We start from the raw sequence: 13,095 nt of genomic DNA, 5'->3' as shown, positions 1-13,095 counted from the left end.
TGGCATGATTCACATAAGGGGGAATGGGCATATTTTGAGGCCTGCACTTCTTGGCACGAAATGTACAGATATGCAGTATGTCTTCCTCCCACAGCTACTTAATTAGATCACAAAGCTCTTCTAAATTTCATCACAACTCCAAAGCCTCTGCATAGATTTTCTGTATGCATCATGACTTGAATCACACAGGCCTGCACTGCCACTGACGCAGAATTCCTACACTGTATTTTAAACCTATGATGTATACTGAGCCCAATAAATATTTCAGAAGATTAACACAGCTATGAAACCGGAGAAGCAAGAGTGACACCAACCAGACAGAAAATACGGAGCCTCTCCATTCATAATACATTTGAGACTCAGTTTATGAACTTGGAGAACTCTTGTTCCAGCCTTTACATGGCAGGGAACATTATGTTTCTCCTGCTGCTCTCAGACTCACTCATAAGGCAGTAATATCTCTACAGAAAACCTCAAAGGAATACACTCTCTTTTGCAAATTAGCTCTTTGATCAACGAACCATTGTTCCACAAGAAGACTGGTTTCCCCTTTGTGTGTTCAGAATTTAGTCTGTTATACCAGGCCTGTGAGATGGTGCTAAGCTCCCTCATGCTGTCCATTGAACATAAAAGTTGTAGTAAAACAGCAACATGCACCAGTGGGTTAAATAGACGGGAGGGTCGGTTATTTAAAACTCATTACTTTCTTTAAGAACTGACAGAAGTGCGGCTGTAGCGCCAAGAAGCTAAAATCATCTCGAACTAAAAGCTGGCGCTGAATGTCCGTCCAGATTTATAGTGGTTAAGTGTAATTAAAAGTTTTTGTACAACTGCTCGTGTTTAGAGAATATTGAAGAATTGGTTTGGTTTGTAGAAAAACACGTTTGTACAGTATTTCTCAATGTAGGGATCAGGGGCATCTGCATTCATATCCAGGATCCAATCCTGAGAGACAGGTGGGTCAATAAAAAATATTATTAGATCCCTAAATAAAACCAATATTTTGCCAACTTTAGATTGCATTTTACTACCACCACCAAGGACGTTTTGTTTTCGCCAGTGTACTTTAATTGGTTGGTTGGTTTGTCAGCAGGATTACACAAAAACTACTGAACAGATTTCCATTAAACTTGGATAGAGGATGGAGGATAGACCGCGTTAACTTTTGGTGCAGATCTGGATAAAGGGACGGATCCAGGAATTTTTTCTCACTTTCTTTTACATCACGAGATACAACATTTTTCGACATTTTCCTAAATTTTTCAGGGAATAATCCATGGATCTTGATAAAAAATTGTGCCATATTTAGTTGGCTGTTCAACCAAAATTCTTAAATATAGCACATTCAAATTAGAAAAAATGTCTGGCAGAAAAGCATTTTTTATATTTTCAAGCTAAGCCATAAAAAAACCCCATTGCTTTGGCATCAGAACTGAAATTTGGGTATCGTTTCAGCACCAGTATTGAAAACTTCAAAAGCCAGTATGAAAAGAGGGCCACTCTCACACAGGCCACCGGGGGATAATTTAATATAATATATGCATTTTTTTACTTACTTTCTTTACTTTAACTTCCTGTAAAAATCACCATACAACTAATTTTATACCCCCAGTTCTATTTTTACGACTCTTTTTCCGACACAAAGCTTCCCTTGTTTTGTTCTCCCCATTTCCCATTTGCGGGAAGAAACTCAGCAGGTCCCATAATGACTTCATCGCTATCTTTGATTTTCCCCCCCAAGCTATATGTTTTCCTGATAGAACTACCCTGTCACAGATGGATATACCAAGCATCCTCTCTCTTGTCTATAAATGTCTCATATCCTAGGGGAAGCACTAAACAGAAAGTGGGATAACCATGTAAAGATAAATGAGGAAAGGTGGAATCCAGTAGGGCTGCTAAATAAAACAACAAAGCCAATTTTCCAATGATAAAAACCTTATCATGTGAAGTAGCTGACATGGTAGGAAACAAACAGTGGTGAACCATAAAAGATGTTTTGCTAGAACATCATATTTGTAAATGTAGGTGCACTGGCACCATTTCAAGTATTCTAGAAATCAGTATTCACTACATATAAACATTGTAATTGTACTGGCATGGGCAAACAGTCCACCTAATTAATGAGATATTCAATGTATATCTAGTTATTAATCCAAGGATTTAGCAGCCCGTTGTGGTCCAGTGCCCCAAGGAATGTTCTTTCCTGCACTGTTAACAAAACAGGCATGAACACAGGCATAACCAAGTACCCAACAGGCTTACATTAGCTATGCCAAGCTAGTTAGCTGGCTTGGTCAACAGAACATACTGCAGCTGCAAATGGCAAAACTTTATAAGGAAAAGAATTCAGAATGCTAAACTGGCCTGAGGAGGGGGGTGGCGTTTGCAGTGAGTTGGCTGTAGGCTGTGAGCAGGCAGACGGCATATATGGATCTATAGGAGGCGGTTTCGAAGACAGACACCAGAGACAGACATTAGATAGTGGAAAAGGACACATGAAAGGCAGGAGAATAAGAGAAGAAAGGCACTGGGAGAGCAGGAGATAAGGAGGGAGAGCCCAGGAGAGCACGAGTCAAATGAAGCGATAGGAGAAAAATGAAGAGCTGAAAGGATGCAGCGACGAGAACAAGAAAGCAATGAGAAAGAAATTGATAGCGAGGGAGAGGGAGAGGCAGGCACAGTCTCATAGTAAAACCTCAATCATCAATGGTCTTCATTTACAAATGCTTTGGTTTTGTCAACTTAGCACAGGCAAACACACTTATACTGAAGGAATATCCATTAATCATATTAAAAATCTAAACTTCAATTCGAGCCTCTACACAATCTCATTCATAATGAATCTGCCACCTTTGCAGTCATAGGGAGATCCATTTCCCCCAAACAAGCACATCGATCTTCACTCCAAGGTATTCTGGTACCAGGTATACATTATGAACCACCATATGCCCTAGTATGGTTTTCATTACAGACAGTCCATGACTGGCACAGAATTCTAATAACAACCATAAATAACAAGAAAAATAATCCACAGCCAGGCACAGCTGCGCTTTAATGCTAGCATAAGCATGCTACAATGCTCAAAATGAAAATGTTAACATGCTGATGTTTTGCAGGCACAATGTTTCCCATGTTCACTGCCACTTAGTTGAGTAAGTTGTCCTGATAACATTTGCTGAATGTTGAAAAGCTGACACTAAACTAAAATTCTGTTTCTGTCTTAAAGTATGAATGAGGAGATAAAAGTTGAAACAAGTAAGAATAGTTGGAGTCGTGGGAAGGATTTTAAAATATAAGGCAGAACATAGTGTAAGCTGTGGGATAAATTATTGCTCGACTCACGGCTCGGAGCTGTACTGCACTGCTTGAAAAACGAGTGGGCGATAAACTGTATTGTTTGTCTATTGGCTAGAAGCTAAACTACAATGCTTGACTATCAGGGTGGAGCTAAACTGCATTGCTTGAAAAATGGCTCAGGGCTAAACTGCTTTGCTGGCTTAAGGGTTGAAAATGGCCTAACTAATAGACCAACAATAGCCCTCCGGCAAACACAAGGCTGCAGGTACTGGTAAGACCATGAAATATGTACAAGGAAGTTCAGTTTGAAAGCCAATTAAAAGCCAAGACCCTGCATGTTTACACTCCTTTGGGGTCTCCACTGATATTTAAAATTCTTATGGAAAATAAAAATTAAATATTTGATTCATATACAGCACTTGCTTCAAGAGTAGAAAAGTGGACCTATGCTCATGGGGTTGTCAGATTGAGTAGACTTTGACTAACATGTGGTTAGAAAAGTACAATTTTCACATCAACGCTAGATTAAATATTGATGTCAAAGTGGGTTTGCATCAGGGAAATGTTTACATTGCATGAGACAAGCTTTCAATGTGAAAATGTAGGGCCCTCAGTCAGTCTTTGAAACAACCAGCGGCTGCAACAGATAAATATAAGCTGCTTTCCTCAGTTAAGATGCATTTGCTATAATTGCTGGAATTCAATTCCGTGGTCAAGGATAGACTATGATGAAAGATATTCTCAGTGTACACGAAATGACGAATAAAAACTGTGCGAGGAGCTTGAGTTAAGAAATAATAGACAACACTTCTGCAATCTCGGTCTACATCAGACATTACAAGTGGAATCTTACTGTAGGTCAGAGGAGCCGGTTGTTTACTGAAATCAAGTCGCAGGATTTCTTGGCAATAAAACCTTTGAACAATAACCTGCTGCTGCGATATTGGCTGCCAAAGTGCTTTAACAGGGATTGCATAGTCCTGCTTAGCCAGGGAGTTTGCACTTCGTTTTCGCTGTAGCAGCACAAATGAGAGGTCTGGCAGACCCTATCTTTTAGCTGGGATAGTCAAAATAAAAAAGCGAGGGTTATTTGAATTTTTAAGCAACCAACTACAACTGTGTGTAGCTCATGATGCAGGTATTTGTATGTGTGTACCTACCTGACCAGTGTCCAGTGGTGGCTCCAGAGCGGTCGGTGCAGGTGTTACTGACGGGCAGGAAGACTGTCTCCCAGCCGCCGGGGGCGTAACGCCAGTTGTGAGACTCCAGGATGAGCGTGCGCTGGGTGCCATAAGCAATCATGAAGCAGTAGACGACATGGTGGAGCTGGCAGCCATAACCACAGCCCTTATTGATGTTACACACCAGCTTTCTCGCCTTACTGCAGTCTGGGGGGTTCTAGGAAGAGGAGAGGAAGGAATGTTTCAACGTTTTTTATTGCTTGACCTTCGTCTTGTATCTCTCAAAGCCCCGCTCTCTGACTTGTAATAACACATGGCTCATATTGTTTTCTTTGTTCCCTTTGCCTGTCTGTCTCATACTCCACTTCAGTCTAATTTTACACCTGTTCAGTCTATTTCTCGGTTTGGCTTTTTCTCTTGCCACTTTCTTTTTCTCTTACTCTTGTTCTCTGTGATAACCTTGCAAATTCCTCTTTGACTATCTTTTCCATCTCTTTTTATCTTCTACTTCTTACTCTCTTATTGTTCAAATAATAAAAATGGCTATATCATACAGTTCATACTTTATAGTCGCACGTATTCTCTGTGGAGTCAAAGCCTAATACAGCACCTTTTCACCACTATTGAAAACACATGAAGTAGTCACATTGTTGAACTGGCTGACACATCTCTTCAATACTATGAATATGGGCACTGTAGTTCATTTTGAGTGAAAAACAAATACGTTGTAAATATTTACTAGCAGTGTTTCCCACAGGATTTCCTGAGGCTATGGAGGGTGGACCTCAGACCCTCTAGGGGCCCATGGAAATTTTTTTTTTGCACATTTTTACGTTGAATGTCTCAAGCTTCATCTCTGCTGCTGCAGTTCATAAACCCGGTTGCATTTATCAAACGTGACGCATGCTGTACTTCAGTCTCAAGTTTGTCTGGCACAAAGTCACAGAACACTGCTGGAAGTGGCTTGCAAATAAAACACAAACCGAGGAACTAAACCAGCTAGGTTAGCAATGACAGACTTGAGAGAAATCGACAGCACTGCACTGGTGCTTGACTGACTTGTTTGACTCCTGAAAGATAGTTTGCTAAAGCAACGGTGCAAACTGTTAGAGATCTTTAGTGGTATGAGAATCTTTAAAACTGTGGTGGGACAAATAAGACTATGTCTGGCCACTACAGTCAAGGTAATTAATGGGAAACACTGCACTAGCACATATTAATATGTGTCTGAATACAGTACCCAGCAAATTAACTACTTTAACTGTTTTTTCTATTTTGAAGAAATGAGATAATTGTGACCAGATTTTTAAAGAATCAAGTCCTCAGTTACCCCTTTCATGTTTGTATGCCAATGTAGGCATGCAAAGCCAGGAGCAACGCTTATTAAGAGTTGATGTAATCTGCCGTAGTTGTTCCAAGCAATGCTGGGAAATTGGAGATGTATGCAGTGACTGAATGATGTGACTCTGACGGTGGCTCTCATGCCTGTGGAAAAGCAAACTGGTTCTTAAAAGATCGAACCAACTCCGAAACAGCACTAGCACCAGCCCAGAACCAGTGTGGAGTGCCAATGCGAGGCGGAAGACAAAGTATTCGAAGATGGACAAACTAGTGGGTTTGGTGTTTTCCTGGGATTTGTTGACAATAAGGAGATTGTAGAATATAACCAGCCTTATCTTGTAACATCTCTTCCTCCTTAATCTCTCTTGTTCTTGCATTCTCTTATTCCCTCACTTGTCACTGCCACATTTCTTTTTTTTTGCTTCTTGTCCTTTTCCCTGTCGTTTTCATTATTTTACCCTTTCCCCTCAATCTCTCCCCCTCCTATTTTCTTTCACTCTTTCTTCCTCATACCCCTTTCTCTCTGATCCCCCTCCCTCCTCTCATAAATTAGCTTCAATATCAAGTCTGAGGGTTAGAATACCAAATGAGAGGCACTGGAGAAGAAACAAGGATTTCTCTTTTCAGCATAAAAGAAAGGAAAAAAAAGTGGAAACCAACAGAGTGACACATGCTGTGTTGTCGATGAGTCGCCGGGCGGTTTGTGATTCGCTCGGCAGCCGGTTTGAGCGACTCCGCAACGCTCGTGCCAACCAGCTTCCTAAACAGCAATTACCGGCTGATGGGAGTGTTTTCCTCATTAGGCTGCTGCAGCTGTGGATGGTTCACAGTAATCAGGCCGCACGGCACCCACCGGCTAACGCTGCCTATCACACACTAGCAGGAGAGGAAGAGGAAGAGAGGGGAGGAGGAGGAGGAGAGGGAAGCGAAGGGGAAAAGAGATGAGAGGATAAAAAAACACGAGTGGAGATGAAATGAGAAAGAAGACAGGAGGCAATAGAAAAGAGGGGCAAGGAGAGGAAATAACGAAAAAAATGAAAGGAGAGAGGAGAGGAGAGGACGGGCGCCTTTTAGGTGCTGAAAACTGATTACCACCACAACTGTTCAATAACATGAAGACAGCAGCCATCGAGCTGACAGGACAAGCCACAGAGGTATTTCCTCTAAGTTACAGGCTGCCGGTTCATTACTAGCCCGATTGCTGTGAGCAAACTTACTGTACTAACAATCTACAGCGGCGTCCTGACGAAAGAACACGCATGAAGCCTTTCGACAGAGCTTGGCGTGTCAGCACACAATGTCTGCATGAGATCAATGAGCGGTGTGAGCCATGTGGCGGTCAGGCCACCATTGGATGCCGGCTTGATAATGACGAGGCTGGAATGACTCCGAAGCACTGAGAGACTCGGTTCAAGGATAATGACGGCAGATGCGTGCACAAAGGCAGCCTCTGAGTACCGCTCTGTACTGTAGGTTAAGTGCCTGTTTAAATGGTGTTCTTTTGGAGTGTGCAACATAGACAGGCAGTTGCAGAGTGATTCAGTTCAGAGAGACCACTGTGATATTGTTTATGTAGAGAATATGGCAGACATCAACTGGATATGAGGAATTGAAAGTAAGGCTCAGGTAATTATCCACTGTGGTGCCCACATTCAAAAACTGTAGAGGAAGATGAAAGGAAGCTGTGAACACTTTAAGAAATCTAAAGAGAGGTGTTGTGGAGGTAAATGTCTGTTTTGCTCATCTCTGATGCCAGCAGATTTACAGTATATCCATCTCCATCAAGTCTTTGTATTTTTCCTCATGGACAGGTTGTGACACCTTTTATGCAACAGTGCATCAATTAAAGAGAGTAGTTAGCATGAAGATAAACATCTACACTAACTGAAGTGTCAACGAGCTCTACCTCAAGAGAAAATCCAAGCAAGAGGATGTTAAAGATTTGATCATTTCATTGTGAGTTTTATTACATCAAACCCCATTTTATACTGTTTACTGTGGGCAATGTTTCTCAGCAATATCCTATATAATGTTTGCATTCTGTAAACGCCTCTATTTCATTGTTACTTGCTGAGTTTGCCTTTCCTGCCACAGGATTCAAGTTGTGAACCCACGCAGAAGAGATTCATAGAAAAGAAGGCATTTACTCAGTAGATGAGTTGTGGAAAACAAAAGCCAGTGCAATGCACTTGATCACAGGTTCAATATGACTGTTTCAGAACCCAAGGTTGCCTGTCTTCTTTAGTCTTCAATATTAAAACAATGCGATGTGATGAATTCACTCACTTCATATTTCTCTGGCTCTGCTGTCAAGCGATACGGCAGTTTTCTTTTCTGTGGCATCCGGCAGATACGGAGCAACATTAGTAGTAATACGGAGTTGTGTTTCTGTCCACCTGACAAATTTCAAACCAATATTCAGTCTCCTCTTAGCTCTTTTTGGTCCCCAACTTCTGGGGAAATATCTGGCTCATTAAGCGCTAAATGCGGCACTATTTCCTAACTTTTCAATTTGTCTGCTGTTCGGTGATTTGCAGGTAGTGACGAGCCAGCTTTTAAGCTTTTGAGAGCAATGAGAGCGGTGACACGGAACCAGTAAAGTTGAAGCCGGAAAACCAACAAGCTGAAAGATGTTTAAAGCTCCCTAGAATGGAGTCATTTGATAAATCGCTATCGGTTCATGACCAGTGTTGTGCATGAATGTGCTCGTATTTTTGGTGAACGGTGAACTGAACATATCCGTTTGCAACTAGAAGCAAAGAATTCAGTGTTGGATTTATCGTTATGGATTTATTTTACAGCGTCTCCAAAAAGATACTGCAGTTGAGGCTGGATTACAAAGCTGCTCATAGGGATACGATCGCGCCAGAGCCGTCATTAGCACAATGGTATCCTTCCAGCCAAAAATAATGTTAAGTCATTAACATGCAGCTTTCAAGAGATATTTTCTTTGTTGTATACAACATATTTTGCTATAGTATATTACATTGTGGATCCCAGATGGCCAGGTTGGGTGGTAGTGCTACAGTAGACACTGCAAGAAATAATACAGAAGAATATAGAAGAGATGAACGGGAATTAGTCAATTTTTTGTGGCTGTGAGCTTCAAAATGAACTAAAATCACAGTTGTATATCAGTCAAGTTGCTGTTCCTGAACTGTGGCGTTGAATAATGACTAGAACATTTTTTTCATAATATTATGATGTCACAGTGCATTTTACCTTTGAGCTTTTGGATATAAAATGTCATAATTTTATCCAATTAGACATTTGTGTGTCAAATTTCTTCGGAACGAATTCTTGAGTGATGGCCAAAAATGTGTTTTGTGGGGTCACAGTGACCTTGACCTCTGACCTTTCGTCACCAATTCAGTTCAAATCAGTTCATTTTTGAGCCCAAGTGAACATTTGTAACAAATTTGAGGAATTATGTTTTTCGGAAATGTCTGTGATAAAAATGATAAAATATTAATTATTAACTTGAATGAGTTCATTGTAATCTGTGTGAACTGAACTTTGAACTTACTCTTGTAAAGTGTGAACTTGCACAACACTGTTCACGACTATAAGCAACGTCCTTCACATACACGCAGTCATGTGCTCTCTTGTTAATATAAAACCACTGACTATAGCTACTTGAAGCTATATAACTAACAGACTGGACACACCTGTTGAGTGACAATGATCTCCTGAGATGCGCTGCAAAGATGCCAAAAACGTCAAAACCATCATCTTGCTCGTTGCCAATTAACACCACTATATAAAGGCTCACGGTGCAGAAATAGATGAAAGCATGTCCAACAGAAATCCATCTGTAGAAGGCGGCCATGTTCACTCAATGTTGTGAGTGGACAGATGGAGCAGACGCGGAGATGGAGTTAGTTAAACCAGGAATGAAGGGAGAGGCTGGTGCGGGTGGCACACAGACAGCAGGATAGGAGGGAGACGTCGGTCTGTGTGTGTACATATAGACGTGTGAATATGAGTGAGGGAGATAGCAAGACACACGCGCACACACACACACACACACACACAAACACACACACACACACAGGGCATCTCTTTGCATCCATCTTGTGGCTGAGCGAGTATGCGCCAATTGCTTGCGTAGGTGTGGGTGAATCCATCTGTGCACGACTCTGTGTGTGTGTGATGAATTAGTGATGGCAGCTGGTGGAGCGGTGTGATCCCTCAGCGGTGGTGACAGCAGCTGTTAGTGGTGCTGTCTCCGCCCAGCCAGACTGACTGGGTCCTCTTCATCAAACACACCGGCTCATTAATGCTGCAGGGCCCGGTGCCGTGGTGCACCGCCCCACCCAGAACCCGGCAGCACCAGCGCTGGGGAAGGAGAGCGGGGCGGCTGCGGGTGAGCGGATGTGTCATTGCTCTCAGGTTGTGTGTGTGTGTGTTGAACTGTAAGCATATGTGAATCTATCTAAGCCCGAGTACATTTGTGTTTCTGTCTGTCCTTATCCCGCGTAGACGCTTTTTGCATTACTGAATGTGTGCCGATCTGTCATTCTGTAAGTCAGCATGTTCGTCTATGGCGCATGCATGTGTGTCACTAAACTGGTGACAAGCAACAAGAATCCTGCCTGACAGATCCAACTGCTGAAATAGCCTGCTATCACATTCCTCACCTGCTCCTCGTGGAAACTGATTCTGACAGTTATGGATGGTGCAAATGAGACAAGCAAGTGTGAAAGATGTCGTGAAAAACGCATATGCGCTTTTGCACGCGTGATGGAAACATCCGCAAAACTGTTTACTACGTCTTTGTGGGTGTGTATATGAGTCTATTTGTGTGTGTATGAATGAGAGAGACAGTAGATGGCCAGTTGGCGAAGCAGCAGGTGTGTCTGTAGATACCTGTAGGTAGGTGATTCTGTTCTGGACCAGATCCGACAGGTCTTTAGCTTCCTTCATTCTCCACTCGCCCACTCCGTCCGCCTGGCTGAGGTAGTACAAGTTTGTCATGATGGACCTGCAGGCACGGACACATTACAACACTTTAATTATTAAAGCTGAACAGAGACACTGATTGCTACCACCTCTTTTGGGCATTTTGTGCTTTTTTAAGGTTTGCAATACAGTGTACAGCAGGCAGGGTAATCTCAAGATGTTGAGTGAGCCATGTCACATTATCAAATACCCAAACTACATCTTTCATAGGTTCAGATTTACAAGATAATTTCACACAAAAATGGAAATTCAGTCATTGTCTACTCACCCTCAAGCCAATGGAAAGTTGGGTGAAGTTTTATAGTCCACAAAAAATTTCTGGTGCTTCACAGCAAAACAAACAAAACAAAAAAAAGCATTAAATAGCTCCATACAGCTCCTCTGGTGAAAGCCCTGGGATCTCAAAATTGATTTAAAAAGACAATATTTACACTCTTTTTTAAAGCCAAAGTCCCCATCTACTTCACCTGTTTAAGACAATGCTGCAACGCTGTTTTGCTGTGAAGCTCCAGAAAAGTTTTGTGAACTATAAAACTTCACCTGACTTTCCATCGGCATTAGGGTGATTAGATCATGACTGATTTTTCATTTTTGGGTGAAACTATCCTTTAATAACCTCACATACATTGCAATCATCCCATTTTCAGGACAGACACTTCTCTTTTTCTTTCATTAACAATGATAATATCTAGGACAGTCATTAAGCTGCAATTTTTTAAAGAGTATAAACATATTAGGGACTGCCCGAGTACATGACGAAACATGTGACCTCATGTCCTCAACTAAGACATCAACAACTCTATCATGTCTTGCACTTTATTCCCAATGATGTCATTCAGTGTGTGGCAAGGACTCAGTAACACATTTGTGGTCATGATGCAATTAAAAGGGCAACTTGTTGGGAAACCAGAGAAACATCACACTGTATTTACTGCATTGATCCTAGCTGTCAATTTGTGTGTCTGCCAGGTCAGCAAACAAAGAACATATTGACAGGTTTTCAGCCACACGATCACAAACGGAAAATGTATACATGCAGATTTCAAATATTGCGTTTGGATTCAGTAAAGTCAATTAGAACTTGTATTGCCGCAGGTCTCTGTGACAATAAATCGTGTGGATCAGAGTGAACTTGGCTCTAATCATGTGGCGCGTCATAAGCACGGCGCAAGAAAAATGTGTTTTTTTATTTGAGATGGAGTGTGTAAATGTGACAAGCAGAGAAAAAGGACGTGTCACTGGAATTTTTGACCACAGCTGCTTGTAAACATATAAAGCACGTTACTGCTGCCAGCGTTGGTGTTTGTCTGTGTCTGTTCCGGTCAACTGGATTTTGGATCGAACCTGCTTATCCTCAGGCCTTCGGATGAGATCGCATCGGAGAACTCATTTATACATGTTGAGTTCAGGTTGGTTTTCCAGGGGTACATTTAAGATTGGATCCAACGTTCTTTCATCTGTGGTTGTACTAGACCATTGAGGCTGTTGTAAATCAATAAGCAGGTCTGCTTTATGGCGCTATTGATTTTACAGAAGTTTTGCATTAACCTGACAAAGCACTGTATCAGATTTTTTCATTTTCTAATTCACCAGAAACATTCCTACCTCATTATTTTGCCTCAGCTTTTAACCTTTTTAACTGCCAAAAGAAAATTTACAGCACCAATATCAGAAATGTTAAAGTACATATACAATTTAAATCAATATTGCCACTCCTACTTAAATATGCAGACGAGTTAGGTCAACATAATCTTGACGAAGTGAATATTTTGTACAGTAAGGTCAAACAGTCTAACACCACTAGTCAAGATACTTCTGTGTTGCATTAGTACGCCCTTTTGCTTTAATGACAGCATGCACTTGAGCTGACATTGACTCCACAAGTTTGGCAAGTCATGTGGGAGTCATCAGGTTCGGCACAAACTTGTGGAGTCCATACAGGCTTGAGTGGATGCTGCCATTAAAGCAAAAAGGGATATAAAGTAATCATTTTCAGAATATCTGAGTATTCAATATGCCCCCCCATTTACTTTAATGCACTCAAGCTGGCATGGACTCCACAAGTTTGTGCAAAACCTGATGACTTGATTCTATACTGCAGCAGGACAATGGCTCCAAATAGACCTCAAAGCTTTAAAGAACGTCTTGAAGACCGAAGAAGACCAATAAGTCCTGACTGACATGGACTTTCCCCCACAGTCACCTGACCTCATCCCCACTGAACATTTATGAGGGTATTTAAAAACTGAGAAAGCCAGCATTCTGTGACATCATGAGAAGCTTTGTGGAACACTGTCAAATCATGCTGGGA

The 13,095-nt window shown here is 41.6% G+C and overlaps 1 protein-coding gene across 2 annotated transcripts in view; it reads right to left on the bottom strand.

Annotated features, from left to right (window-relative positions):
* fut8b (fucosyltransferase 8b (alpha (1,6) fucosyltransferase)) overlaps nt 1–13,095 on the bottom strand; it is a 95,194-nt gene that overhangs the window by 18,067 nt on the left and 64,032 nt on the right. For both annotated transcript variants that reach the window (XM_073493456.1, XM_073493455.1), the window contains exons 5-6: nt 10,692–10,806; nt 4,461–4,698 (exon numbers count right to left, since the gene is read on the bottom strand). In XM_073493456.1, coding sequence (XP_073349557.1) covers nt 4,461–4,698; nt 10,692–10,806 — 353 coding nt within the window. The remainder of the gene's footprint in view (nt 1–4,460; nt 4,699–10,691; nt 10,807–13,095) is intronic.

The sequence above is a fragment of the Pagrus major genome, chromosome 22 (genome assembly GCF_040436345.1).
Source record: "Pagrus major chromosome 22, Pma_NU_1.0".
Lineage (NCBI taxonomy): Eukaryota > Metazoa > Chordata > Actinopteri > Spariformes > Sparidae > Pagrus > Pagrus major.
This window is presented reverse-complemented; position numbering and strand designations above follow the sequence as displayed.